The sequence below is a fragment of the Cardiocondyla obscurior genome, unplaced genomic scaffold, assembly GCF_019399895.1.
Source record: "Cardiocondyla obscurior isolate alpha-2009 unplaced genomic scaffold, Cobs3.1 scaffold60_0_130978, whole genome shotgun sequence".
Classification (NCBI taxonomy): Eukaryota; Metazoa; Arthropoda; class Insecta; order Hymenoptera; family Formicidae; genus Cardiocondyla; species Cardiocondyla obscurior.
The window spans coordinates 86,468-112,873 of record NW_027228806.1 but is presented as its reverse complement, the minus strand read 5'-3'; the positions used below and the strand labels follow the sequence as shown (position 1 = coordinate 112,873).

The 26,406-nt window shown below is 40.2% G+C and overlaps 3 protein-coding genes across 3 annotated transcripts; 1 reads left to right on the top strand and 2 right to left on the bottom strand.

Moving 5' to 3' along the window:
* Positions 1-12,424: 12,424 nt before the first annotated feature.
* Positions 12,425-13,022, bottom strand: LOC139112885 (zinc finger CCCH domain-containing protein 10-like). Its single transcript, XM_070673869.1, has 2 exons — positions 13,001-13,022; positions 12,425-12,909 (listed from the first exon to the last, which is right to left on the bottom strand). The coding sequence occupies exons 1-2, from the start codon at positions 13,020-13,022 to the stop codon at positions 12,425-12,427; spliced, it is 507 nt and encodes a 168-aa protein (XP_070529970.1).
* Positions 13,023-20,924: 7,902 nt separating this feature from the next.
* On the top strand, positions 20,925-23,729 carry LOC139112887 (uncharacterized). The gene has a single exon (XM_070673871.1). The coding sequence runs from the start codon at positions 21,185-21,187 to the stop codon at positions 22,574-22,576; it is 1,392 nt and encodes a 463-aa protein (XP_070529972.1). The 5' UTR covers positions 20,925-21,184; the 3' UTR covers positions 22,577-23,729.
* LOC139112884 (uncharacterized) lies at positions 23,722-26,198 on the bottom strand. Its single transcript, XM_070673868.1, has 4 exons — positions 25,818-26,198; positions 25,583-25,693; positions 24,960-25,501; positions 23,722-24,904 (listed from the first exon to the last, which is right to left on the bottom strand). The coding sequence occupies exons 1-4, from the start codon at positions 26,196-26,198 to the stop codon at positions 24,223-24,225; spliced, it is 1,716 nt and encodes a 571-aa protein (XP_070529969.1). The 3' UTR covers positions 23,722-24,222.
* Between the last annotated feature and the right edge of the window lie 208 nt (positions 26,199-26,406).

Sequence of the window (26,406 nt, the reverse complement as noted above, 5' to 3'; positions counted from 1 at the left end):
CGTGATGAACGTAATCGCCGCAGACGTGCAGCAAAACGGCTTTTGGTACGATGCTCAACTGTTCCGCGGTCAAATTCAACACGTCAAAGGGATGTTTCAGCGCGAGATACATGTCGATTAATGAGCTATTCGCGGGGTCGCGCGACTATAAATAGGCGCGCGAGTGATCGTCTCCGTACAGCGGGTACGAGATGCGGTTCGTGCGACAACCGCAGACGATACGCGTCGCGAATTGCGACGACAGATTACGACTGATGGACAGTCTCGAGAGGGAGAAAAAACGCAGACATGGTGAGATGCTGCCAAACACCGTGCGCGCGATCGTGTGCGGCCCATCGAACTGCGGCAAAACGAACGTTCTGATCAGTCTGTTGGAGAGTCCGCACGGTTTGCGTTTCGAGAACGTGTACGTGTACTCGAAGTCGCTGCAGCAGCCCAAGTATCAGTACTTGGAAAGTCTGCTGACGCCGATCGAAGAGATCGGCTATTTCACGTTCTCCAACAACAGCGACGTCGTTCCGCCGAGCGAGGCGCTTCCGCATTCGATCTTCGTCTTTGACGATATCGCGTGCGACAAGCAAGACGCCGTGAGAGAATACTTCGCGATGGGTCGTCACTCGAACGTAGACTGCTTCTATCTGTGTCAGTCGTACGCGAGGATACCGAAGCATCTGATACGCGACAACGCGAATCTGCTGATCCTGTTCAAACAGGACGGAACCAATCTGAAACACGTGTACAACGATCACGTCAACACCGACATGTCGTACGACGAGTTCAGTGCGTTGTGTCGCGAATGCTGGCAACATGATCACGGTTTCGCGGTAATCGACAAGGACAGTCCGCTCGACAACGGGCGATACAGGCGAGGATTCGACGTGTTTGCGGTACCGTCGAGTTGATTTTTTAACAGATTGATGATATCGCGTGACAATCAGTCGTCGAAGACGCTTCGTCGAGAACGGATCGCGCGATACGATCGATATGACGGGGAGAAACGACAACCATGATGCGCGCGAGCATGAAAAGATTACGCGGGAGATCGAGAAGACGAGCGAGGCGATTCGCAGGAAGCATCGAGCTATAAAGACCGACACGATCGACGCCGACATCGCGTCGGAGAAGCGCCTCAAGCCCATCGTCGAACCTCTAAAGCGGATGGTCGAGACCGTCGAGGAATCCGGTATCGCGGTACCGAAGGTGGAGTCGAAATCGGAGCGATTGACACCGAAACTGGAGCGACGATTGTGGTCGACACCAAAACCCGAACGGCGTTTAAACGTCACGTTTGACGATTCGTTGTCGTCGGCAACGTTAGGCGATACGATCGTAGCTAATCCGTCATTGAGTGATACGACCGTCGATTCGTACGTTACGACCGAAAACGTCGAACTTCCGTCGACGCCACGGCCCCGCACATCGACGCCGCGGTTCGGCGTATCGACGCCGCGATCTGGCGTATCGACGCCGCGGCCCAGCGTATCGATGGCAACGATGTATCTGGAAGCGGCGAGCGGTGACAGAAGAATAAATATCGATGACGTTTTCGGTATATACTTTGACACGAACAAAGTAATGCTCGGGAACAAGCATGTCGAATTCGACCATAAAAACGATGATATAATCGTCGCTGGTAAGAGATATCCCGGTACGGAAGGTCTGTACGAGTTGATTTTCAAGAAGGTACCCGATGAAACCGCTTACACCGAGGCGGATAAACGTCACTACAAGAGCATACTCGAAGCGACGAACGCGCATAAGAAAGATTTCAGCGACAGCGGTCGCGTCATGGGTAACAGAGGCTCAAAGTACGTGAAGGTGATCGCACCGCTGCTGTCAGGCGATTCGGCCAGGAAATCGAGAAGAAAAAGCTCCGGTAAAGGATTACCTCGCCTCATGACGTTAAACGATCACACGATCGACTACGTGCACTGGGACGATCCTAACGAGCTCGTGGATCGTCTTCGATTGCTGGATGCTTCGCGTCGAGCCGGTCACAACGCTCACGACAACGAAATTCTGTCGATCGTCGAGGAACTGCGCGAGGCGGGTTTGATTATAAATTGATCGACCGGGAGGAATCGAGCGACAGAATCGATCATGTCTAGATCGCGCAAGTCGAGCGACGCAGGTCCCGAGAGGAGGCGACTCGTTGACGAGTTGCACGCCCCGGCGAGAAGAAACTTTCCGCGAAGACGCGTCGTGGTCAAGGGATATGACGATCTGTGGCAGGCTGATATCGTCGAGATGCAACCGTACGCGCGTTTCAATCGAGGCTACCGCTATATTCTTACCGTCATCGACGTACTCGGCAAGTACGCGTGGGCGATACCGCTCAAGAACAAAGGCGGCAGCGAGACGGCTGACGCTTTAGCGGAGTTGATGCGAAAGAGCGGGCGATGCCCGAAAAATCTGCAAACCGACATGGGAAAGGAGTTTTACAACGCCGACGTGCAACGACTTTTCGCGAAACGCGGCGTCAATCATTACTCGACATACTCGGTAATGAAGGCGTCGATAGTCGAACGATTCAATCGCACGCTCAAAAACGCCATGTGGAAGATGTTTACACTCAACGGTAATTATGAGTGGTTCGACGCGCTACCGCGTCTCGTAGACGAGTACAATAGGCGCAAGCATCGAACGATCGGCATGCGGCCCGTTGACGTGACACCTGATATCGCCAAAAAACTCCTCGACACCGTGTACAGCGCTATAAAGATAGCCGCTCCGGCCAAATTCAGGGTCGGTGATAAAGTACGCGTGAGCAAGTTTAAAATGATTTTTGAAAAGGGATACACTCCGAATTGGACCACCGAGGTTTTCACGATCGTTAAGGTGCAGCAAACTAATCCAGCTACCTATCTACTGGAGGATTATCGCGGTGAGGCGATATCCGGAGCGTTCTACGAGTACGAGTTGCACCGCGCGACGCATCCGGACGTGTATCTGGTGGAGAAGGTTCTGCGCAAAAAGGGTGACAAGGTCTACGTAAAATGGTTGGGATTCGACGGATCGCACAATTCGTGGATCGACAAAAACAGCATCGTTTAATAAATTTTTTTATTTCACACATGTGTATGTGTGATTCGATACAAAAATGTATAAAAATGAGAAAAATATATAACGTACGCATTGTACAATGTTTTACTTCATTTGTATAATTACATCTATAATACATACTACATACTGCTTACTGCTTTACTGCGTACATGTGTACTGCATACTGCGTACATGTATACTGCGTACATGTATACTGCGTACATGTGTACTGCATACTGCGTACTGCGTACATGTGTACTACGTAAGGGCATGCTAGCGACTACTAACTTAAACCTGTACATCATCGCATAAAAATATAAAACATGACCGTTTCGTCGGTCGTTTCGAGTTTTCCGCAAAATACTGCTTAAATTTGAAAAAACAGGCAAACCATGAACGCCTCAATCAACGCATCAAACACTCCACAAAATAAATTCAAACTAAGTTTAAAACGACATAAGCAATCAAGAACATCACATACACCGCATACACCGTAAAATAAAATATGCGAATGTTAACCCATACATTATATCGCAATTAACCGGTAAAACCAAAAAAAGAAAAAAGAAAAAAGAAAAGAAATACCAACTATTGTACCGTCAGTAAAAAATAAAGGGGTAAAGGAGTAAAGGGGTAAAGGGTAAAGGGTAAAGGGGTAAAGGGGTAAAGGGGTAAAGGGTAAACAACAAAACCAGTAACAACAAAACCAGTAACAACAAAAAAAAGAAAAAAGAAAAGAAATACCAACTATTGTACCGTCAGTAATAAAATAAAGGGGTAAAAATACGAGTATAGTTGGAGAATATGACAACGCTAGGAATAAATTTTGAAAAAGATGCAATCAACGCATCAAACGGCACAAAGTGAAAATCAAATTAAATTTTGAAAAAAAAAAAACATTAGCAAACAATAACACCTCATACACCGCAAAATAATAATTATTTTGTGCAATCCAGCCCATTTGCTAGCTGCAAAAATACCAAAAAAGAAAAAAAAAAAGAAATACCAACTATTGTACCGTCAGTAAAAATAAAGGGGTAAAGGGGTAAAGGGGTAAAGGGGTAAAGATACGAGTATAGTTGGAGAATATGACAGTGCTAGGAATAATACATATAATGTATGTTAATCCACGCATGCTTCATATAACGAGCTCGAGACTTTTATAAAATATTTTTAAAACCAGATAAAATTGAAAAAAGAGGCAATCATGAACGCCTCAATCAACGCATCAAATACTACAAAGTGAAAATCAGACTAAATTTGATAAAAAACCAAAGCAACCAAGAACATCTCATACTCCGCAAAATAAAAATTATTTTGTGCAATCCAAAATAAAACAATGCAATCATGAACGCCTCAATCATCACATCACTCTCCACAAAATGCTAAATATGCGAATGTTAACAATCACTCGAGAGACGTTGCGTCAATCGGAAGTATAATACATACTGCATACATGTATACCGCGTACATGTGTACTGCGTTTTTATCGAGGTATGCGATAATGACCCCACGGCAAGGTCTCGGTCGAGTTCGGCACGAGATATCGCTTGTCGTCGTACGGACTCAAAGCGATCTTTGTCTCGGACACGGTGTACACCTCATGCAATTTCGACCTGATGCACGATTGGTCGCGAGTCATAGCGATCTCGTCCTCGAGACACCTCACGTAATCGTCGAACGTTATAGTTCGCGCCACGACTCCGCTCTTTACACCCTTTGCTTTTTTGGTGTCTTTTCTACCGTCTACCCTGATCGCATACATCTTAGCTCTGAGTCCGACGAACTCTGTGACGATCGCACCGTTACACTCATCCTTCATTAAGCCGGGTATTTTTTTGTTCGCGAGAGGTATACCATACGCGTTATCGGGCGGATAGTCGCTCGTGTCGAACCTCGCGATATCGCGTTTCATCATCTCGTATACGTCGTCGCACTCGACGCTGTACACAAGACTGTCCGTGTCGGTATACATGACGCTACATTTGTCTCCGAAAGTCGGTATCATATACTCGTGATGAAACTCGTACAAGCATACTTTAGATATGTCGAGTATAGACATACCGACGTATATCGGCTTGGCGAATTTCACCTCGAGTTTACGTAATTCCACAGCTACTAAATTTTCCGCAAATACGCTTCTGCTGTGAAAATTCGGTTTGGCGATCATCGCCTCCACACCGCACCGTCCGTCCCACTGCGAGAGCAAGCGAACGTCGACGCGATTTCGTACGTTCTCCATCGTTTTACCGAACACCGCGTTGTTCATCAGTTTAAACAAATTTTTTTCAAAATCGTTGGTCGCGCGAGTTCGATGTCGCGTGTTGAGCTCGATGTAATCGCGCAACCATGCCGATTGAGTGAATCGCAGCACGCGGTAAACCTTGGTGACGCGAAGACCGTGACGCGTGCACAGCTGCAGATTGCGATAGTGGATGACGTATCGCTTCTTATCACACAGCGTAGCCAAAAGTTTTACATCGTGTTTCGCCCCCGGTGGTTTCTCTCGCGTGGGACAGAACGGCAGATCGGAGTGCGCGTCGTGCACGCTCGCGGGATACTCGAGATCCACCTCGAGAATATAACCCGTGGGCGAGTCCGCGGCGATCGCGTCTACGTCGAGGTTCGCGAGGTCGTTGTCGTCGACCCATTCGAAGTCCGCGTACGGTAACGGCTGACACATGGCCCATCCGTACAAGTTATTTACATCGTAATACACAATGTACGACGAAGGTTTCGACGAGTCGTAACCCGACCGCATGTATCTGTTATTGGCTCGCGCGTATCTGTTGGAGCATTGACTTAGACCGCCGCGTATACCGCGTTCGACGAACATCACCATGTCGATGTCGGTCAACAATTCGAAATTTATGCGCGTATGCTTGAGCATCGCATCCCACGTGAAACCGGGTAAGGTGTAGTAATGCGCGGGATCGAGTCCGTAACTCTCGACGCATCTGTCGCGAAAATTTTCAAATACGTCAGCCAATAACAGTACATCGGTCTTGAGGTACAGATCGCTGTACTCGCCCAGAGTTCGAACGGAGAACCGCTGCCATACGGTCTCAGCGTGCGCGTAATCTGACTCGGTCACCGTGTCACCGGTCAGCGAACTGAAGAATGAGTCGCGCGACGGTAAGCTTGACTCATTCAATTTTTCGACGCTGTTGACGTACTCGTACGGAAATACACCTTTTCGCGTCAGAAGATTGAAATTTTCTTCTGAAAGTGTCGCAAATTCAGCGCGCAAGATTCGCAATTTGTCTTTGGCGAGTAGAGACGATAATTTGTCGAGGCTAGCGTTCAAAAATTTGTACGAGTCTATAAAGCGCAACTTTATCGCAGTTCGCGAGTCCTGTCCCTCAGCCGTATCGTCAACGTGTTTCGTAAAGGAGATATATTTCTCCTTCGTTATCGGTAATAGATTAATTTTACCCTCGTACGCTGTGGCGATCTCCTTTATAACAAAGTGTGCATCGTAACCCGACAGATTGTGAAATACGACGGGGATGTAACGCGTGTCGCGGTATTGCAGGTTACATTTTGAGTGCGCGGGACCTCTATACCGACCGGTCAAATGACAATGATCGCGCACACGCTTCTCGTCCGCCGCAAACGGATTTTCGCATACGTGGCACAGCTTCGCGTTCTCGTGCACCTCGAGCTGCGCATTCGACAACGTCTTCATCGGGACAACGTTTGAGATTACGGTTTTTACGCGATGAGCTAATCTCACTAGCCGCTCGACGAACCACTGGACGCAATCAGGTTCGCGACGATATTCGTATCTCGAGAGCGACTCGTCGTACGAGCATCGGACGTAGTATCCCACGCTGAATACTTCGTGATGTTGATAATTAAACGTCGTTTGTTCGGGCGATGATGGTGGATCGATATTTCGCAGCACGCACTCCAGATCGGCGTAAACGATGAACGGCACGCGCTCCTTGTTGTCGTGATTAGAAAAGCTGAGCCATTTGTCGTCCTCGCTGGGTAGTCGTATAGCGCAGTCGTTTAATATTCCGCAATCCATGACGTGAGCCTCGAGCTTCTCGCTCGAACTAAAGTAATGAAGACACCTAAAAATAAAATATTTTTTACAAAATAATAATTTTAAAATAATATTTTAAAAATCAATTATATATTTAAAACCATACGTACCGATCACAAATGTGTTTCCGATGCTCGCGTCCGCTTAGTTGCGAACTGACGAGGCGTGATAGATTACTGATACACGCAAAGTGTCCCACTTTCTGGTTATCGTTGTCATCGTTGTTATCGCGTTGCACGTACAATAAATTTACGTGTCTCTTTTTCTTCTCATTGCTGAGGCGTATAGGTAGAACGTTTATTTCTTTTCCACGTGTCTTTGTGACGTACACGTTGATCGAGATATCATTCAATCGTTCGAGTTTCGCAACGTCTTTAAGAGTCGCGGGAAACTCCACACCCTCGACGTTCAGCACCGTTGCGTAATGCGGGTACGACGATTCCCGATCCACGTGCTGCTTTACGGGATACAGAGCTGCCACCACCGACCACGCGAGACACTTGTCATCCATCGATTTTACGCATATCACTGCTTTTTTAGCGACTATTTTCCGCGACAATGTAACGTGACATCCCGCACGCATCGGATTGTACTTGTTTACGTTGATCAACAAGTTCAAAATTCGCGACAACGCCCATCCGCTGTCGCGCTCCTGAAACTCCTCGAGAGAAGCCAGCGTGGGTTCGATAACATGTAATCGGTACCACTCGCGTACATCAGTATCTTGAAAGATCTCACAGTTTTTCGTGGTTATACTTTTGTTGGCGCGTTTGTCCCCGGCCGTGAATTCACCGTTGAACGCGGTGTTCACTTTCACGCAATTAGTTTTACGCACGATGTTCTGTACGCGCTCGCACACCGCGTTACCGGCGTCCTCCAGGAATCGCAGCGGCTCGATGTAGTTTGTGTTTATTACCACACCCGTTGCGATACGACTTTTGAACGCGGTCTCGATCTCGCGCCACTCGAGTTCACCAGCTGCGTTGTCACCATCACCGTCGGCAGCACTGGTGCTCGCATACTCGCCACCCTGGTGCACGTAACGTCCGTACAAATGTTTCCTGACACCCAAAAGTCGCGCGATACTCGCCACCGTGGATTGCGCGCATCCGACGGATACGCGCGTTCGCTTGGCGCGACTGCGTTCCTCGAGTCGATTCACTAGGTCGTCACATCTCTCAAGCCACACGAAAAATTCTCCCAAGGTGGTCACGGCGTCAGCCTGCACCAGGAGTTCACGCTCTTCCTCGAGAAAACTTTGATCCATTTTTTAATGATTCTCACACCGATGCTTGCACGTTAATGTTTTTTAAAAAACGACATTAGCAATAAATACAACAAAACAACGACATTAGCAATAAATACAACAAAACAACGACATTGGCAATAAATACAACAAAACAACGACATTGGCAATAAATACAACAAAACAACGACATTGGCAATAAATACAACAAAACAACGACATTAGCAATAAATACAACAAAACAACGACATTGGCAATAAATACAACATTAGCGATAAATACAACAAAACAACAACATTAGCGATAAAAACGACATTAGCAACGTGAGTATGGAAATCGAAGTACATTGCTCACGCATTCGTGCATACCGGGCACATATCGCACGAAATTACAACGAATGTTGCGGCTCTACAGTTCAAACACCACGTACCGCTCAGACTATCGTACGATCCTACGACGTGTTTACGAATCTTGAAGACGGAATCGTTGAAATCGTTTCGCATCAATACCAAACAAGAAGCGCACACGTTGTATCCTCGCCCGTCACAATAATAAAAATATATGGCACAAAATTTCGTACGCAGATTAATCGCGTTTAAATTCCGTAAATTGATCGTTTTGCGCGTAGTACTTTCAACCGTTTCATCGTTGTCATCGTCGGTTTCGCAAGCACTATCCTCCGACAGGGGATGAACCTCTTCCATTTCCTCACCGATTTCTATTCTCACGTCAACGTTCATTATCGTCGATCGCTCGTCCACTAATGAGATTCGCGCGTGGTTACAAGAAAAGCCTAAGGAATGCTTTATATTCTACCCCTACTCCTGATTAATCATGTGACACATTTTTTACCCTCTCTCAAATTATAATGAGTCATTTCATAAGTTTCACTTTGCAGTATTTAAAAATTGCTATCTTATCTCTGCCCGATAAAAGAAATGTACACCCGCTAAATAGCAACTACTCCGTTTGCAGAGTCTTTGAGTTTAGCCGCATAGTTTTTGTTTTCTGAGCAGTCTATTTTTCAAAGATGTGGGGGAATTAAAATCGTTACCTTATCTCTTTCCGAGAAAAGAAATGCACACCTGCTAAATAACAACTACCTCCGTTTGCAGCCTTTGAATTTAGCCGCATAGTCTTTTGTTCTCTTAGCAGTCTATTTTTCAATGATGTGGGGGAATTAAAATCTTTACCTTATCTCTTTCCGAGAAAAGAAATGCATACCTGCTAAATAGCAACTACCTCCGTTTGCAGTCTTTGAATTTATCCGCATAGTCTTTTGTTCTCTTAGCAGTCTATTTTTAATTGATGCGGGGTAACGTGAGTGGCAACGTGAGTGGCAACATAAGTGGCAACGTGAGTGACAACGCGAGTGAGAACGATAATTTTTTTTATCAGTATAAAACAATTTGGATCGAGATGAGTTCTTCAACCGTCGAGCGATCAGTTCCTTGCAACCAGGCATCGGTAACTGATCGTCGCCAATTAACAAGTAACAAAAAATGTAAGTATCTTTTCTAATATTATTTTTAATATCTTTTTTAAAAATTTCCGCTTAATATAAAATATTTTTTTCAGATGATTTCCGACATCAATATAAGACAACTTACCCGCTGGCCGTACGAAGTACGCGTGATACGCGTACAATCACCCACGCTATTTTGGGTAAAGTTAATAAATGGAGAGAAGGCTTATTTGGAGATGCTTGAACAATTGACTGCATTTATGAGGATTGCAGCAGCCAACCTCATGCTGTTACCACATGAAGTTACAGTGGGAACCCTTGTTGCTATCCGAGAAGGTTTAAAGTGGCAAAGAGGAATCGTCGATGATGTTAGTGCTACATCGATTACGGTACATCTTCGCGACTGGGCTCGCAAAACCTGTAGACTACCTTATGAGTGTTTCCGACTGGACGAACGATTCTGTGAGTTAAAGTGGCAAGCGATACCGTGTGTTCTAGACGGAATCTTGCCTCGGCGAGGCCAGATGTGGACGGAGCAAGACATAACGCTTGCTAGAATTATCATGGAAAAAGCGCGGGGGTGGATTACCATAAATGATATTCTCTCTGGCGATGCGGCTCTTGTTTCGTTAATCAGAGTCGGGCAAACAGAAAATGTGCACCCGGTAGATATGTCAACCTTATTTATACACCTCGGTATTGCAAAAAGTTTCATCATGTGGATCGATACACCGGCTTAATGAATTACACCGAAAGGGCCTTAAGTCCGTTCGTATATCCGCTTCTTTAAGCATCATTCATTGTGCATTTACGAACACACATATGGAAGCGGATAGAAACGCAGCACGTGATTTTCAGTCGGTCACTCGTCAGTCAGTTGCTCGCCAGTCGAGGAGTGCACATGTCGAAATTGCTTATATTGTTTTTTATTGCTTCTGTTGTTTTTATTGCTTCTGTTGTTTTTATTGCTTGTGTTGTTTTTTTTCTATTGCTGTTGTCGTTCTTTTGCTTATATTGTTTTTAGCTTTTGTTGTTTTTTTTGACAAGATCTGTTTTTAAATTAAAACAAAAAATGAGTTGCCGAGACTACCTGATTAAAGTATGTGCCAGGACAGATTGCAAGATGTTCCACGAGGTCCGGCGGTGTACAAAGTCCGTATGTTTATCAGGAACCACGTGCAAATTCGTCCACCTGACCCAGGATGAGGTGGACGAAATTAATAACCACGTGCGGCCGATGACGGAAACGGCGTTTTGCGAAATAAAACGCCTGGCATATCTACTTCGCGAGACGTACCCGCCGGATCAGAGGCCTCATTCATGCACAAAGAATTTACTTGGAGAGTGCATGTGGGAGTGCCTCTCTTGCGAGAATGGGACATTTCCCAGTAAGTTTTTTTTTTTTTTTTTTTTTTGCTTTTTTAACTTTTTAATTTATATTTTTTAAAATTTACAGAGGATAACACGCCGAGATGCAACTTCTGTCGGGTGCAACATTTTAAGGGGGTCCAGGCATTAATTTGTGGCCACTCTTATTGCACACCGTGCAAAAAAATTATACCATTTTCCATGCAAGGCCAAGTGCCTAAATATCTCTGCACGGTGTGCAAGCAATGGAAGGTGCAGATCAATCTATGTAAGTATATTTTAAATAAATTTCATTTATTATTTTTAATACATTTTATTTTATACCCTGTTAATAATTTCTTTTTTCGTTTCAGACACTGACTAAAGACTCCGGAAAAGACCAAAACTAAAAAAGAGACGGAGAGAGGACGCCAAAAAAAATTTTTTAGTTTATAAGTTTAGGTTAAGTTTAAGTTAAGTTAAGTTTCATTTTTATTATTTTTATTTTTTCATTTTTCATTTTTTTATTTTTTCTTAATACACTTTTAGTTTATAAGTTTAGGTTAAGTTTTATTTAATATTTTATTTTTATTATTTTTTGTATTCTTTGTATTCTTTTCTTTTTTTATATATTCATTTTTATATTTTATATTATATATTCATTTTTGTATTATATTTTCATTTTTTGTATTATATTTTCATTTTTTATTATTAATATATTTTATACATAAAAAATAAAATATGTTTTTTAATATAATATTTTCAATCTTATTTAATACCATATACCAATTTTTATTTTTTTTATATATTTATTTTATATTATATAGTCACTTTTATGTATTCATTTTTTTTTTTTTTTTTTTTTAATTATATTTTAAAGTAATTGTACACAAGTTTATTAGTTGTAAGTTTTTTAATCATTAAAATATATTTTATACATAAGAAATAAAATATGTTTTTAATATAATATTTTCAATCTTATTTAATACCAAAAAAAATTATCATACAAACATAAAAATTCAAATAAATTAAAAATTAAATTAAAAATAATACAAGTATAAAAAAAAATACATAATCATAAAAATACATAAAATTACATTAAAAATTACATTTAAAAAATGACATTAAAAATACCTTTTAAAATTACATTAAATACAATCAACGCAAAAACGATAGAAGCAACTACAATAAACGCAAAACGACATAAGCAAAACAACATAAGTAAAACAACATAAGCAAAAATACAATATACGCAAAAAAAAAACAACATAAGCTAATGCAACTGCTCATAGCTGGGGACGGATCGGCATACCGGGCACACAACCGTAAGCATAGTGTACGGACGCGGGGGGCCTTGACACTTTAGGGCACACGTGTAGCAATACACGTGCCCGCAACTGGACGCCCCGAACGTGTCTAACACAATTTCGCCGCAGCACACTATGCATTCTAATTTTTCGTCGTGCCCGATATGCCGACGTTGGCAGTCCGTCCTGTTGCACCTGCCGGCCTTATAGTCCCCGCAGATGATGGAATTCTGCAGGGTGCGTCCAACTTCGTAGCGTAATTTTGCTGACGATAATCCGGTGGCCTCGTAACGAGCCTGCTCCACGCTCGTTACATGCAAGAATCTGCATTGCGCGTTTGTGCACTTCTTGTTTTGGTAATTGAAACAATACCTGTAAGGGTGCACAAACGCGCAATAACTGTTAGAGCAGGCTCCTCGCTGGAAGTCGCGGCAGAGCTGTTGTTTTTGAGCTAAAAACATAAAAATACATATTATATATCATTTTATAACAGATTAAATTATTTTTCTAAATTGTATTATAAATTCTATTATAATACATACCTGGTTCCCCAAAATATGCCATTTTTAATAAAAGTTTTCTTCACTGCTCTCGACTGTCTTTGAAAAAGAGCTCCTGCACGTACAGATACGAGACTGAGAATGAGGCATGGTCACATCGTCGTCGTCGTCGTCGTCGTCGTCGTCGTCGTTCTCATCAATAAACAAAGAAAATAGATGCCGGGCCAACGAAAACGAAACGTGATACAAAAGATTCCAGACGCCAAAGATTTTTGTCGCATAGGCGTGTAGAAAGAATCGTCCATATCTAACGAAGGCATCTTGAAACGATTACTAGAAAAGCATGAACGACACTTGACCAAGAGAAAACGCAAAAGATTTTTTACAACGTTTGAAGCCCATACAAACGCAAAAGATTTTTTTGACCACACGGGTATATAGAAAAGAATCTAGCGATAGCATGTTACGCATCTGCAGACGATAACTAAAGAATGCGAGTGAGAGCGTGAAAGGGTGTGAGCGAGAGCGCGAATGACACTTGAACGCGATACCGAACGAGAAAATACAAAATAGGAGTGAGAGAGATATAATGCAAACGATACATGGTGTTCAAAAGAAAATTTAAGTAATGCGGATTTTTTACTAATTATATATTTTAACGATATTATCTTATACAATCGATATAATGCGAGCAACGATGACGATGACGACGATGATGATTGCAATGAAGACGCCGGTGACGTTGGCTTTACGCAAAATTGTCCTTCTGTAATATTAAAATTTTACGGCTACTATTCGTACGAATAAAAATATTTTTATTTTATTTATCTTTATACTTACCATTTACGGATTACATGAATGGCACAGCTCTTCGATAATTGTCTTGGGCAAGGAATCAATACCACATGAGCGATTGATAAACACGACATGAGCGATTGATAAACACGACATTAGCGAACCTATTAAAATTTTTTCTTATCGTAAGAATAATAAGAAGAGGAAAATACACTCGAGCCGACAGTTGTGCATCCTCATAGTGTCAACTTTTGTTTAATATTATATTTCAAAGCGGCATACTACGCATGAAAACTACGAGTCGTAGTCGATGGTGACAAACGCGTGAACGAGAACGAGAGGGAACGATAGGCGGCGCGAACAAGTGCGAGCGAAAGGCAACGATGGGCGCGCGATCCTTTGCGATCCGCCGCCGCCCCGCCGCTCGCCGCCGCTGACGCCATGACTAAGACTCGCGTGATCACCCCCAACACCCCCCCCCCCTTTACCCCTGTAAAAAATAAGACACCCCCCTTTCCCCTTTTGAAAAAATTCCAACCCTTTGAAATTCGCGATGCCGCAGGAAAATACCGCGGCGAGATAACGCACTTATCTATTTTAAAAAATATCAAATTACGTAATTAAAATATCAAATTTCATAACTTTTATGTTATTGTTATATTTATAAACAATCGATTCCGAGAATCGCAGACAAAGGAGCGATTCCTGGAAAAACACCCCTCCCCGCGTGACGTCATTACCCCTCGCCCTAGGTCACACGGACACACTAATACGAATTGGTCCAGAACCGGCCTATATACATCTACTTTTCGCGCTTCGAATACTAGAGCTAGCAGCTCACAATCAACAATTTGATTCCCATCATAGCAATCGCTAGCATGTATCGCGCTTACAACCTCGTCACGAGTTTTAGCAGTGGAAGCGATGCTAGCAAATCGTACAAATTTTGAATCAATTATTTTAAGAAAAGATGTTAACTTTTTAAATGCCAATGTAATACACTCATCAAGATCAATCATTTTAAGAAATGTCGATTCCATCATCATTAAGTAGTCAATGCATACCGCTTACATAGAATACGGATTGCACGATCTTTAGATGAGCTAGTGTAAAAACAAAAAAATGACCATATAAAGTTTTTATTAAAAAAAAATTTTTTTAGTTAGAAAAATTAATACTCACTCATTATTTACACATGATGTGCTAGATGCATTAGCTGGCGTGTAATTCATATTACACGCATATGATGTAGTATTAGCCGGCACATTAAATTCCAGATTTGTATATGATGTAGTTGCTGTATTAGTTGGCACATAAAAATCCATCACATTAAGAACGATAATAACAGATCAGTTTGATGCGCGTGTTACATTTAATGTGATATAATTGTTCCGAGATTTTATATATATATATATCCCCACCACTAATAAGAAATGCATCAATTAAGTGGGGGGATTAAATCTTCAAATTGTGTAAGTTTTGTTTCTAGGCAACACACAGATCACATGTTGCATGGAATTATCATATACATTGAAAGTCCGCAATTACCACATGATCTACCGCATAATGCGTTTTGAGTATCAATTTCATGTTTGCGAATGGCAATCATTGGCCCACCCACATCAGCTAAATTAATCATACATGGTGCACATGCTGCAATAGTTTCACTAGGTGTGCAATAATAAAAAGACAACATACAATGTTTAGTATGTCCATTAAGCGCAACAAGTTGTGGTAAATCTATTTTTCGAGAAATACAATCTCCGAGATCTTCACTTTGATCACTCACATAATCACTATCGTTGGGCAATCCAATATCATCCTCATCAGATAAATCCATTAATTCTTCATTGTCATTTACAGCATTTAAATCAGCCATATTCTCTTAACACAAAAATATATATAAAATTTAGTGAACTGTCGCCCGATGGTATTTATATGGATCACATTGTAGGTAATAGTAGGGATCACAAGCATTAGTTTTAAAATAAAAAATGATATCATATAAAGATTGCATCAGAAATGCAAGATTTGCGGGCACCAACGTGCTACTGCATTGCATTGGAAATGCAAGATTTGCAGACGCCACACGTGCCAGTTATCTCAGGCAATGGTGTGGATTACAAGCGTTTAGTCTTAAATGAAAGAAACAGTGATTTTATATAGGTAATAATGTTATGAAGATTGCATCAGAAGCGCAAATTTGTAGGCGCCGCTATACACATGTGCTGAAAAAAAATATACTAAGCAAAAATTTGTAGACGTCACATGTATGTCACTTATCACAATATGCACGTGCAAAACTGCTAACATTAAAAAAAAATATAATATTACCAGGCGGCTTCCAGTGTTTCATCTGTTCTCCATCGTTATGAAGGTGCTTACTTAAAATGCTGACATAATCGCTATGAATTCATTGAACTTACTGAAAAATGTAATCGTAGCAGTTTGTCATATACCACATATAAAACTGTGGAGCATACATCACATTTTATCATTTAACGTATTGAAATCTCGAGAACAAAATGAATCGACGAGAGCAACAGTTGACAGCGCAAGCAGATCGATTAACTTTAGAAGAATTTAATGCATGGAATCAGCAATGTGAAGAATATATCGAATTATTGGAGGACCAGGGGCGAAATAAACGTGCAAGATTATCAATCGGTGCGAAGCAATCACTAGTTGCATGTATTGCACGTATCGAAAGTTTAAGAGATTTAACAAAACAACGTTTCATTCATGTGGGTGCTGGACATAATACAAAAAATAAAGGACTTCGATGGCGTGAAATTGACACAGCTTTTGAAAGCCGCATATTAACTGGTGTGGTAATTAATTCAAACTATATCGAGCCTCACAAATTTCTGGAAGATGCGCGAGACATTGTATTAAAACATGTGCAAAATGTTATGCATAAACATAACAATATAAAAATTAATGTTGTATTTAATGGTGAATTTGTAGCTAACAATAAAACTGCAAATAAAAGTGTGTGCACAAAAAACTGTGAACTCTTTCGTTCAAGTGATCTACAAGAGTGGTACGAGTCACGCATTATCGAGCCTATTCTCACATCCTTGGACGAATTTCAAGAACGTGACAGCGGGTGGGCACTGTCGCGTATACATAATTTGATGATAAATGTAAATAAACACAATCCATTACATGCTGGGTGCCATGTGATATTATCACAGGAAATTAAAATGAAAAGAGCTGTGATAAATATACAATCTGCTGATAATGCATGTTTCGCATGGTCAGTGGTAGCCGCTCTATACCCAGCCGAGAAACATGTGGATCGAATAATATCATATCCACATTATGCAACAGTGTTAAATCTTGAAGATATTGAGTGTCCAATAACTATGAAACATGTTAAAAAATTTGAAAATCTTAATTTTGTGATCGGTAAGTATAAAATGTAAGTAAAAATGTTTTTTTCTTTTATACAATAAAAAATTTTAATGCATTTATATTTTTTATTCCAGATGCTTACATTACTTTAGTTCAAGTGAAAGATTAATGGTACACAGCGTAGATTGTGAAAAAATTAATGAGTGCGCAATTATATTACCATGTGATGAAAACAAATGGTTAAGTTTTGACAACTATACTAGAAAGGAACGAGTTCCATTTGTGGTATATGCCGATTTGGAATGTACCCTAGAAAAAACGAATGCTGACTCTACCACATCTACATGCACACGCCAACATCATAAGGTTTTTACCATAGGGTATTATGTATGCTGTTCATTTAACAAGTCGCTATCAATGTACCGGTTTCATCGCGGTAATAACTGTGTCGCATGGTTCGCCGAGGAACTTAAAAATTTAGCACATAATGTAAAAACAATTTTATCAGCTAATGTACCCATGGCTGATTTTACACGAGACGAGTTGGAAAATTTTAACAAAGCTACACATTGTCACATATGTGAAAAACCATTTGTATCAGATGACATACGAGTCCGCGATCACTGTCACTTAACCGGTCGATATAGAGGACCAGCACATTCAAATTGTAATATAAATTATATGGATTCGAATTGTATTCCCATAGTTTTTCATAATTTATCGGGTTACGATGCACATTTTATTATCAAAGAAATTGCAACTGCCTATGAAGGAACTATAGAACTGCTTCCCATAACAAAAGAGAAATATATATCATTTACAAAAAATGTTAAAAGCACCACCGATAATAGAAATAATTGTATAAAATTAAGGTTTAATGATTTATTTAAATTTCTAAATACAAGTCTTAAAAAGTTAGCATCATTTCTAAGTAAAGATAAATTGCGAGTGTCGCGATATGAATTTGTTAAGTCTCCGACTCCGCGTCTCTTTTTTTCGACGTATATTAAAATTTTAGTTAAGAGGAAGGTAGACCGTAGTCCATTGTAACATAAAAAAAGGAACTTCAAAACTTTTCAGAAGATAATTCATCAGACGTCAACATATTCCGAGACAATTTGTTGCGTGAAAGCATAAAAAACATGCAACAAATTGTAAACGGGCGCCAACGAAAGTCAGACAAAGAATTTGTCTAGACATAATACAAAAAAATCAAAACCTTAGGGGCTAATAAATATTTCAACTTTGATAACCTGTCTGTCACAGGAAAAGAAAAAAATAAATTTTTCTTAAAATTGTAATTGCGTACAGATCCTGAGCTTTAGAAAAACCAAGGGCGCGAGAGGCCCGTAATTACCGGAGTATGTGGCGCAGACAAAGGCAATAAAGCCAGGTAACCATATGTCATATAGAAGGTAAAAGTTTCCCCACCATCCCTCGATGGAAATGATAGTAAAATTCTGGAAGGCTCGGAAGGGATAACTCGTTGAAGCGGGGGTGCTTCGTAGGCATATTATTTTCTTAAAACCAATGGATTTCGGGAACTCCTCACCAAAATTTAGAAACTAAGGGCAAAAACTTAGAAGTTTAAGAAATAGAGAAGGGATGAGGTGCGAATGCCCAATAATTTTGAGATAGGAAAAGTGGAGGAATAAGCTCTGCAAATGAGAGATTAGAATTTCGGAAAAGTGAAAATTCAGGAAGAGTCCTCCCCTTTTCCGAGCTTATAAAATCTTGTGCTTTGGCTGAGCACGCTCTCTTGCATCTCAGCTACAACCGACTCAGTTTACTTGAAATTAACGTGAGTGTTAGAGTGTGCAAGACGAACCACCAGGTATCGAAGAAGCCGTTAGAAGATCTCCTACAAAGTAAGTTTCAACGTTTCAGTATGTATCTCCGCGAAATACGGTTCCACTAAATGTATTTTTCCAAACTAATTGTTTTCTAAGTGTTATCAAAGAGAGAAAGAAATGTCCGAGTCGAGATTCCGCGGTTTTGATTCTGTTCGGATTGTTCCTGTAATCTGTTAAATGTATGAGAATGTCTGCTTCCGAACATCGGCCGGGACACGCTGTCGAATAACTAGCAATTTTCTGTGGTCAACGCCGCGAAATACTGCTGGAAGTTTGGCGACTGTCCACGGCTAAAGAATCGGCAAGCGATTCTTGCTAAAGATAGATTACGTGAATTCACTCATGGACGGGTCGAGGCCTTCGGAAATCGTCGGTGACGAGTCTCCTTCACTCCATTCTTTCTTAAACATTCCAAAATTCTGTTCAATCAAATTAAAATAAATTAATAATTTTAGTGGAATCTCTAAATAAAAAAACTCTAAAGAAAAGCCGGGCGCGACGGAATAAGCAGATTAAAAATCTGAGGGAGCTGGTCCGCCTCTTCTTCATTCAATACTTGCTCGCGGCGGCGCCAAGCGAAGAGGTGTTCGTCTCTCCCGCGCGCCACGAAGAGAGACCTTGGTCTCCTCGTCCGGGCCCTCCGCCACCGTCACCTATCCACGGCGATCCGGAACCGTTACACAGATATGTCCCGGAAGAAGAAGAGATCTTAAACGACCCGACCGAAAATTCAACCTGCGAGATCAATTTTTCAAATCAGTCCACGGAGCCGGGATCAGAACAATTCCGCCTCACGACTCCTTCGTATACCCCGAATTCTTCCCTCATCTCCGAACCACGGTTTCCCGGAGGTGAGCCAAGAGCCTGCTCCTCTCCTCTCTCACCACCTCCTTTTCCATTCGAACCAGAGGAAGCCGACTCTCTGGGCGAAGATGAATCTATCTCTCTCCCAGGAGTAGACTTCCCCGATCAACCTCCATCTCCCGTCCCGAGTATTGAGATCCTCGAAGAGCATCCGGAACCGAGAGAGGTTATAGATCCTCTCCTGGAGCTCCTCCGCAGGGTCTGTACTCCGTGGACAGATCCTGTCCCGGAAAGGGCCTTCTCCATCGGCCCTGACCACTTTGAGCCGGAAGAGATCAGGAGTCAGGCAGCTCGGTCTGCTCCTGATTCTCACTTTTTCATTTATTATCCCGGGGTGGAATTTCCTTTCCTGGCTCCGATGCGATTAATTGACCTTGTTTTCCCGAGATCCACGGCGAGGGTGGTGGAAATCGAAGAGGTCACTATAGATTAATAATTACACACATCCACACGCACACCTTTACACTCATGTAAATATTGTAAATACTCACTCGACCTCCGTTATGTTAAATTTATATTTGTTCATCCGCCTTCAACCTTTTTCATACTACTTAATTTTTACTGTAAGAACTTTGACATTGTTTTTATATCTAAAACGAGCTGACTAAAATTTTCTAAATTGTTTTACTGTCATTTTTTGGATTAATTTTTTTATTTGTAATTAGAGTCATTATATTTAGAATTAAATTGTTAATTTTGCGTTACTTAAATCATGACTTAATTATTTTATTATTACCCTGAATTATCCTGTTTAAGCGAACTATCACGCCTGGTTCTATCCCAGAGAATAAGGATTCATTTCCTTTCTCTAAAAAGAACCACTTACGCGCTCAATTGAAATCCGAGATATTAAAATAAATAATCTGCGCGTAAAGTTGTGAAGATTCAAATCTCGAATCTCACGTAAATTCAGTGGTACGTCACTTTCCTACCTTACCGTCCAAGTCCATTCCAGAGGATTCCTTCCAATTAATTAACTAAACAAAACTAACCTTCCTGACGTAACAAATTTTCTAATCTAACTAATGAAAATTTTGATTTATTAACACGTAAAGGAGTCTTTCCATATGAATATGTTGACAGTATTAAAAAATTGGAAGATGTATGTTTGCTTCCACGTGAATCATTTTACAGCTCATTGACTGATGATAAAGTATCCGAAAATGATTATGCACACGCTATAGATATCTGGCAACGATTCTCAATTCAAACGCTCGGAGAATACAGTGATCTGTATTTAAAAACTGATGTCTTGTTATTAGCTGACATATTTGAAAACTTTAGAGACAACTGTATAGCGAGTTACAAACTTGATCCCGCGTATTATTACACTTTACCAGGTGTTACGTGGGACGCGATGTTAAAACACACGGGTGTAAAATTTGAACTTCTTACTGACATTGATATGGTTATGTTTATTGAACGTGGTATACGCGGCGGTTTAAGTCAACGCTCAAGCAGATATGCATGTACCAATAATAAGTATATGCAGTCATACGATTCATCAAAATCATCAACATATTTAATGTATTTTGATGTTAATAATTTGTATGGATGGGCGATGTGTCAATTGCTACCATATGCCGATTTTCAATGGGTTGACAATGTTTCTAATTTCGATGTGATGAGTGTGCCACTAGACTCACCCAATGGTTATATTTTCGAGGTTGATTTAGAGTATTCACAACGTTTACACGATGCGCATGCCGACCTACCATTCTGTCCAACGCGCGATAAGCCACCCGGTAAGCGGCAGGACAAGCTTCTCGCAACCTTATATGATAAGAAGCGTTACATCATTCATTATCGCAATTTACAGCAATGTATTAATCATGGACTGCATCTTACAAAAATACATCGCATATTACAATTTAAACAATCCCCATGGCTACGTGTTTATATAGAACTTAATACCAAATTTAGAACGCTTGCAAAAAATGATTTTGAAAAAAACTTGTATAAATTAATGAATAATGCAGTATTTGGAAAAACTATGGAGAACGTGCGTAATCATGTTGATGTAAGGCTCGTAACACATTGGGAGGGCAGATTTGGTGCTGAGGCATTGATCTCGAAACCGAATTTTCATAGTCGTAGCATTTTCGCCGAAAATCTGGTAGCGATTGAAATGCGCAAACTTGAAGTGAAATTTAATAAACCGATCTATGTTGGAATGTGCATTCTGGACATATCTAAAACATGTTTATATGAATTTCATCATGAGTACATGCAACCTCTTTATCAAAATAAATGTAAAATTATGTATACTGACACAGACAGTCTTATATATCATATAGAGTGTGAAGATGTTTATGAGATTATGAAACGTGATATTAATAGATTTGATACAAGTGATTACGCTTGTGACAATGTGTATGGTATTCCACAAGTCAATAAAAAAGTACCAGGTTTGATGAAAGATGAAAACAATGGAGCGATCATGACTGAATTTATTGGACTTCGAGCAAAAATGTATGCATTACGAGTAGATGGTAAAAAAGATACAAAAAAGATTAAAGGTGTTAAGAGTAATGTTGTCGCCAAGAAGATAACGTTTGATGATTACACACGATGCTTGAAGGAGGAAATAGAAATGACGCGTCAGCAAACATGTATAAGATCTAAGCTGCACGAAGTGTATACTATACGTGAGGAAAAAACTGCTTTAAGTCCATATAATGATAAACGATATATTATACAGGATTCTATTGAAACATTACCATGGGGGCATTATAAAATACCGTTGTAAAAAATTGTTATATATTATACATTACACATTATACATTATACATTATATATTATACATTGTAAATAAAAAAATTTTTTTAATTATATAAAATTCTTATAAAACGTTATTTTTGCATATCCATGAGTTATGTGAATTATTAAATCCCAGCCACTTTACATAAACATTATTTCCTCGTTTTCGTAACACTTTTTCAACAAAATATACATCAGGATTATTTACGTGAAGCAATTCCTGTTCATAGAATCCTCCAGCGATAGGTTTTCCACAAGAATCCTCCAACAAGTATGTCACAGGATTAATTTTTTGCACTTTGACGATTGTAAATACTTCCGTAGTCCAATTTGGTGTATAGCCTTTTTCAAATATTGTTTTGAATTTGCTAACACGTACTGAATCACCAGTTTTAAACCGTGCTGGAGCAGCAATCTTTAGGCGGCTATAGGCCGTTGCCAAGAGTTTGCCTGCGTTTGCAGGGGTAACATCGACAGATCGCATACCAATAGTTCGATGTTTTCGCATATTATAATCCAAAACGAGCTGCTGCAGTGAATCAAGCCATTTATAATTTCCATTGAGTGTAAACATTTTCCACATAGCGTTTTTAAGCGTTCGATTAAACCGTTCGATAACTGACGCTTTCATTACAGTGTATGTAGAATAATGGTTAATATTATGTTTTTTCAAGAGTTTTTGTACGTTTGCGTTGTAAAATTTTTTTCCTTTATCAGTTTGAAGATTATTCGGACATCTTTTATTATTGCGAAAGATCTTTGCAATCGCTGTTGCAACTTCGATACCGCTTTTCGTCTTTAACGGTACAGCCCATGCATGCTTGCTCAGCACATCGATAACGGTGAGTATGTAGTGGTAACCTTGGTTGACACGTGTGTATGGGCGCATCTCGACTACATCATCTTGCCACCAGGTCATCATACCCGCGCACTATGACACGCCTTCGAGAAAAATTTCTTCTCGCCGGTGTATGCAATTCGTTTACCAATTGTAGTTTTTCTGAGCTTATTTTTTTTTGACATTTAAAGCTATGAGATTTACTGCACTATTAAAAAAATTTTTTCATAAATATGAACAATAGCAACACCGAAAACGATAACAAAAACGGTATTAACAATAGAAACGGCAACGGCAACGGCAACGGGAACAGCAAACGGCAAACGGCAAACGGCAACGGCAACGGGAACAGCAAACGGCAACGGCAGCTGTTTAAATCTGTTCACCGCGAATAAATTTATTGCGAAGCGTGTTTACCACAATCTGTAGACTACTCTGTAGTATTTCTATTTTTTTATTCAGTTCATTTAGATGATCTTTTAAATTCTGCACATTCTGCTGAACATTATTATTAAGTTTCACAATTCCATTCTATAAAATCTGTAAATTTTGTTGAACATATTGTTTGTTGACAGCATCATCATCATCCAAAGGTTCAGCTACATGCTTAATTTTGCGTGATCGCGCGTCATAATCGGTGGATGTTACACAAAGAGCGTTATCGCGCACGTAATTTCTAACTAACGCATTATATCGATAATGTTGATTGGTATTACTTCCTCCACCATCTTTAAGCAATGTTCCAAACTTATTAATCGGCATTTCGATATCAAATGATTAAATTGTGTATGCATACTTCAATTTATAATAAGCCACACTTCGCAAAGTTCCTCAATGATTGAAAAAATCTCATTGTCATGAGCGTTATGACCCGCGTAACGTGAGGCTTCGAGCAATCGAAGACGATCTACGAGCTCGTTTGGATCATCCCAATGAACATAATCGATTTTATTATTGTTTAATGTTACAGCGTATGGTATACCTTGTCCAATTTTTTTACTCAGTACAAGAGCGATTATATTCATATATTTATGACCCTTGTTACTCTTTACTTGATTTTGAGAATTGTAGTCACGTTTATGTGCATTCGTTGCCATGAGTATACTTTTATAATTTTCTTTATCGGTTTCAGTATAACTGCTCTCATCGGGAAATCTCATAAAAATCAATTCATAAAGTCCCACTGTTCCCGGATACTTTTTACCATCTATCAATATATTATCGTTTTTATCTAAATCAACACGCTTGTTGCAAATCATTGTTCCATTGTCGTTGAAATAAACTCCGTAAACGCTATCGATGTTAATGGATTTTTTTCCGCTCAAAACAGCGCCTAGATACTTTTGCCCCAACGGTCCATAATGAGTTTGAAGAGTCTTCAAACTTTCTGATGTTTGCAACTTTTGTCGAATAGATGTTACCAGCGGTTCGTCCGCGGTATCGAAAACGTCTTCAATGGAATGAGAGTGTGAACGTTCCCTTGATAAAAAAACTTTGCTGTTGCGTGAACTTAGGCGTCACGTTTAATGTAGACGGTATGGTGTGCGATCGTTTTAGCGCCGATTTAATCGGAATCGATTTAATTGGAGTCGATGCTGTTATTGATGACGTTGTACTTAATCGTTTCCGTTTTGGTGTAAATCTACTTTCATCTTTTTCTTCCCCCAATAAAGATATCAACGATGTATTTATTAATCGATTCTGTTTTGGTGTTGATCTACTTTCTTCTTTTTCTTCAGGTAATGATATTGGAGACACGGTAATTAATCGTTTTTGTTTTGGTGTTAACACATCTTTTTTTCCTGGAAAATATGATTCGTTCTTTGATGTGGTTGATTCAACTTCGCTATGTCCAACGGTGTTTTCTACAATCTGTTTAAGAGGCTCAATGATGGGTTTAAAATGTCGCTCCAGCGCAATATCTTCTTCCATTTTTCCCGTCTTTATAGCATGATACTTTTTGCGAATTGAATCGCTCGTTTGAGCAATTTTCTTCACAATTATCTCCCGATTTTTAAGTTCACTGCTGTTATTCATATCGAGCTTGACAGTTATCAATCGGTGTATCGACAACGACTGATTATATTAGGATGTCACAAAGTCGTTAAATCTCTTTCTATAGCGACCGTTTGAAATAGCGCTGTCCTTATCAATTACCACAAATCCATACTTTTGCTGCCAACATATTCGACACAATTTACCAAAATCTTCGAATGACATATCAGTGTTAACATGATCATTATATATATGTTTCATATTTGTACCATCCTGTTTAAATAGAATTAATAAATTCGTATTGTCACGTATAAGATGCTTTGGTATTTTCATACGTTTGATAAAGATAAAAACTGTCAACGTTCGCGTGTCGCCCCATTGCAAAGTATTCTCTTACCACGTCCTGCTTATCACATGCTATGTCATCAAAAATAAATATAGAATTCGGAAGAGCTTTGCTCGGTGGAACAACATCAATATTATTTGAAAATGTGAAATAATTATTTTCTTCTATTGGTGCCAATATCTTTTTCAAATACTGATATTTTGGTTGTTGCAACGATTTCGAGTATACATAAACGTTTTCAAATTGTACACCATGTGGACTTTCCAACAGACTTATTAATACATTAGTTTTGCCGCAATTTGATGGACCACAAATGATAGCGCGAATAGAACTCGGTAACATATTTCCATGTCTACGTAACACACACTCAGATAATAACTTGTCATCGAAATTCACCACTTTGATTGGTGGCGCTTGCTGTATGAACCGCATTCTACCTTCTAAATGAAATCAATATTATCCATGCTGATATATTTATAGTTGTGTGCACAAAAATTAAACGCTCAGTATTCACAATATGTTTTTGCTGCTGTCGGACGATTGTAATATTTGCAATTTAACCGTTGTACAACTACAACATATTCCGAAAATATTCTTATTGCAACGATTTTCACAACATATTGAATATTTGTGGAATAAG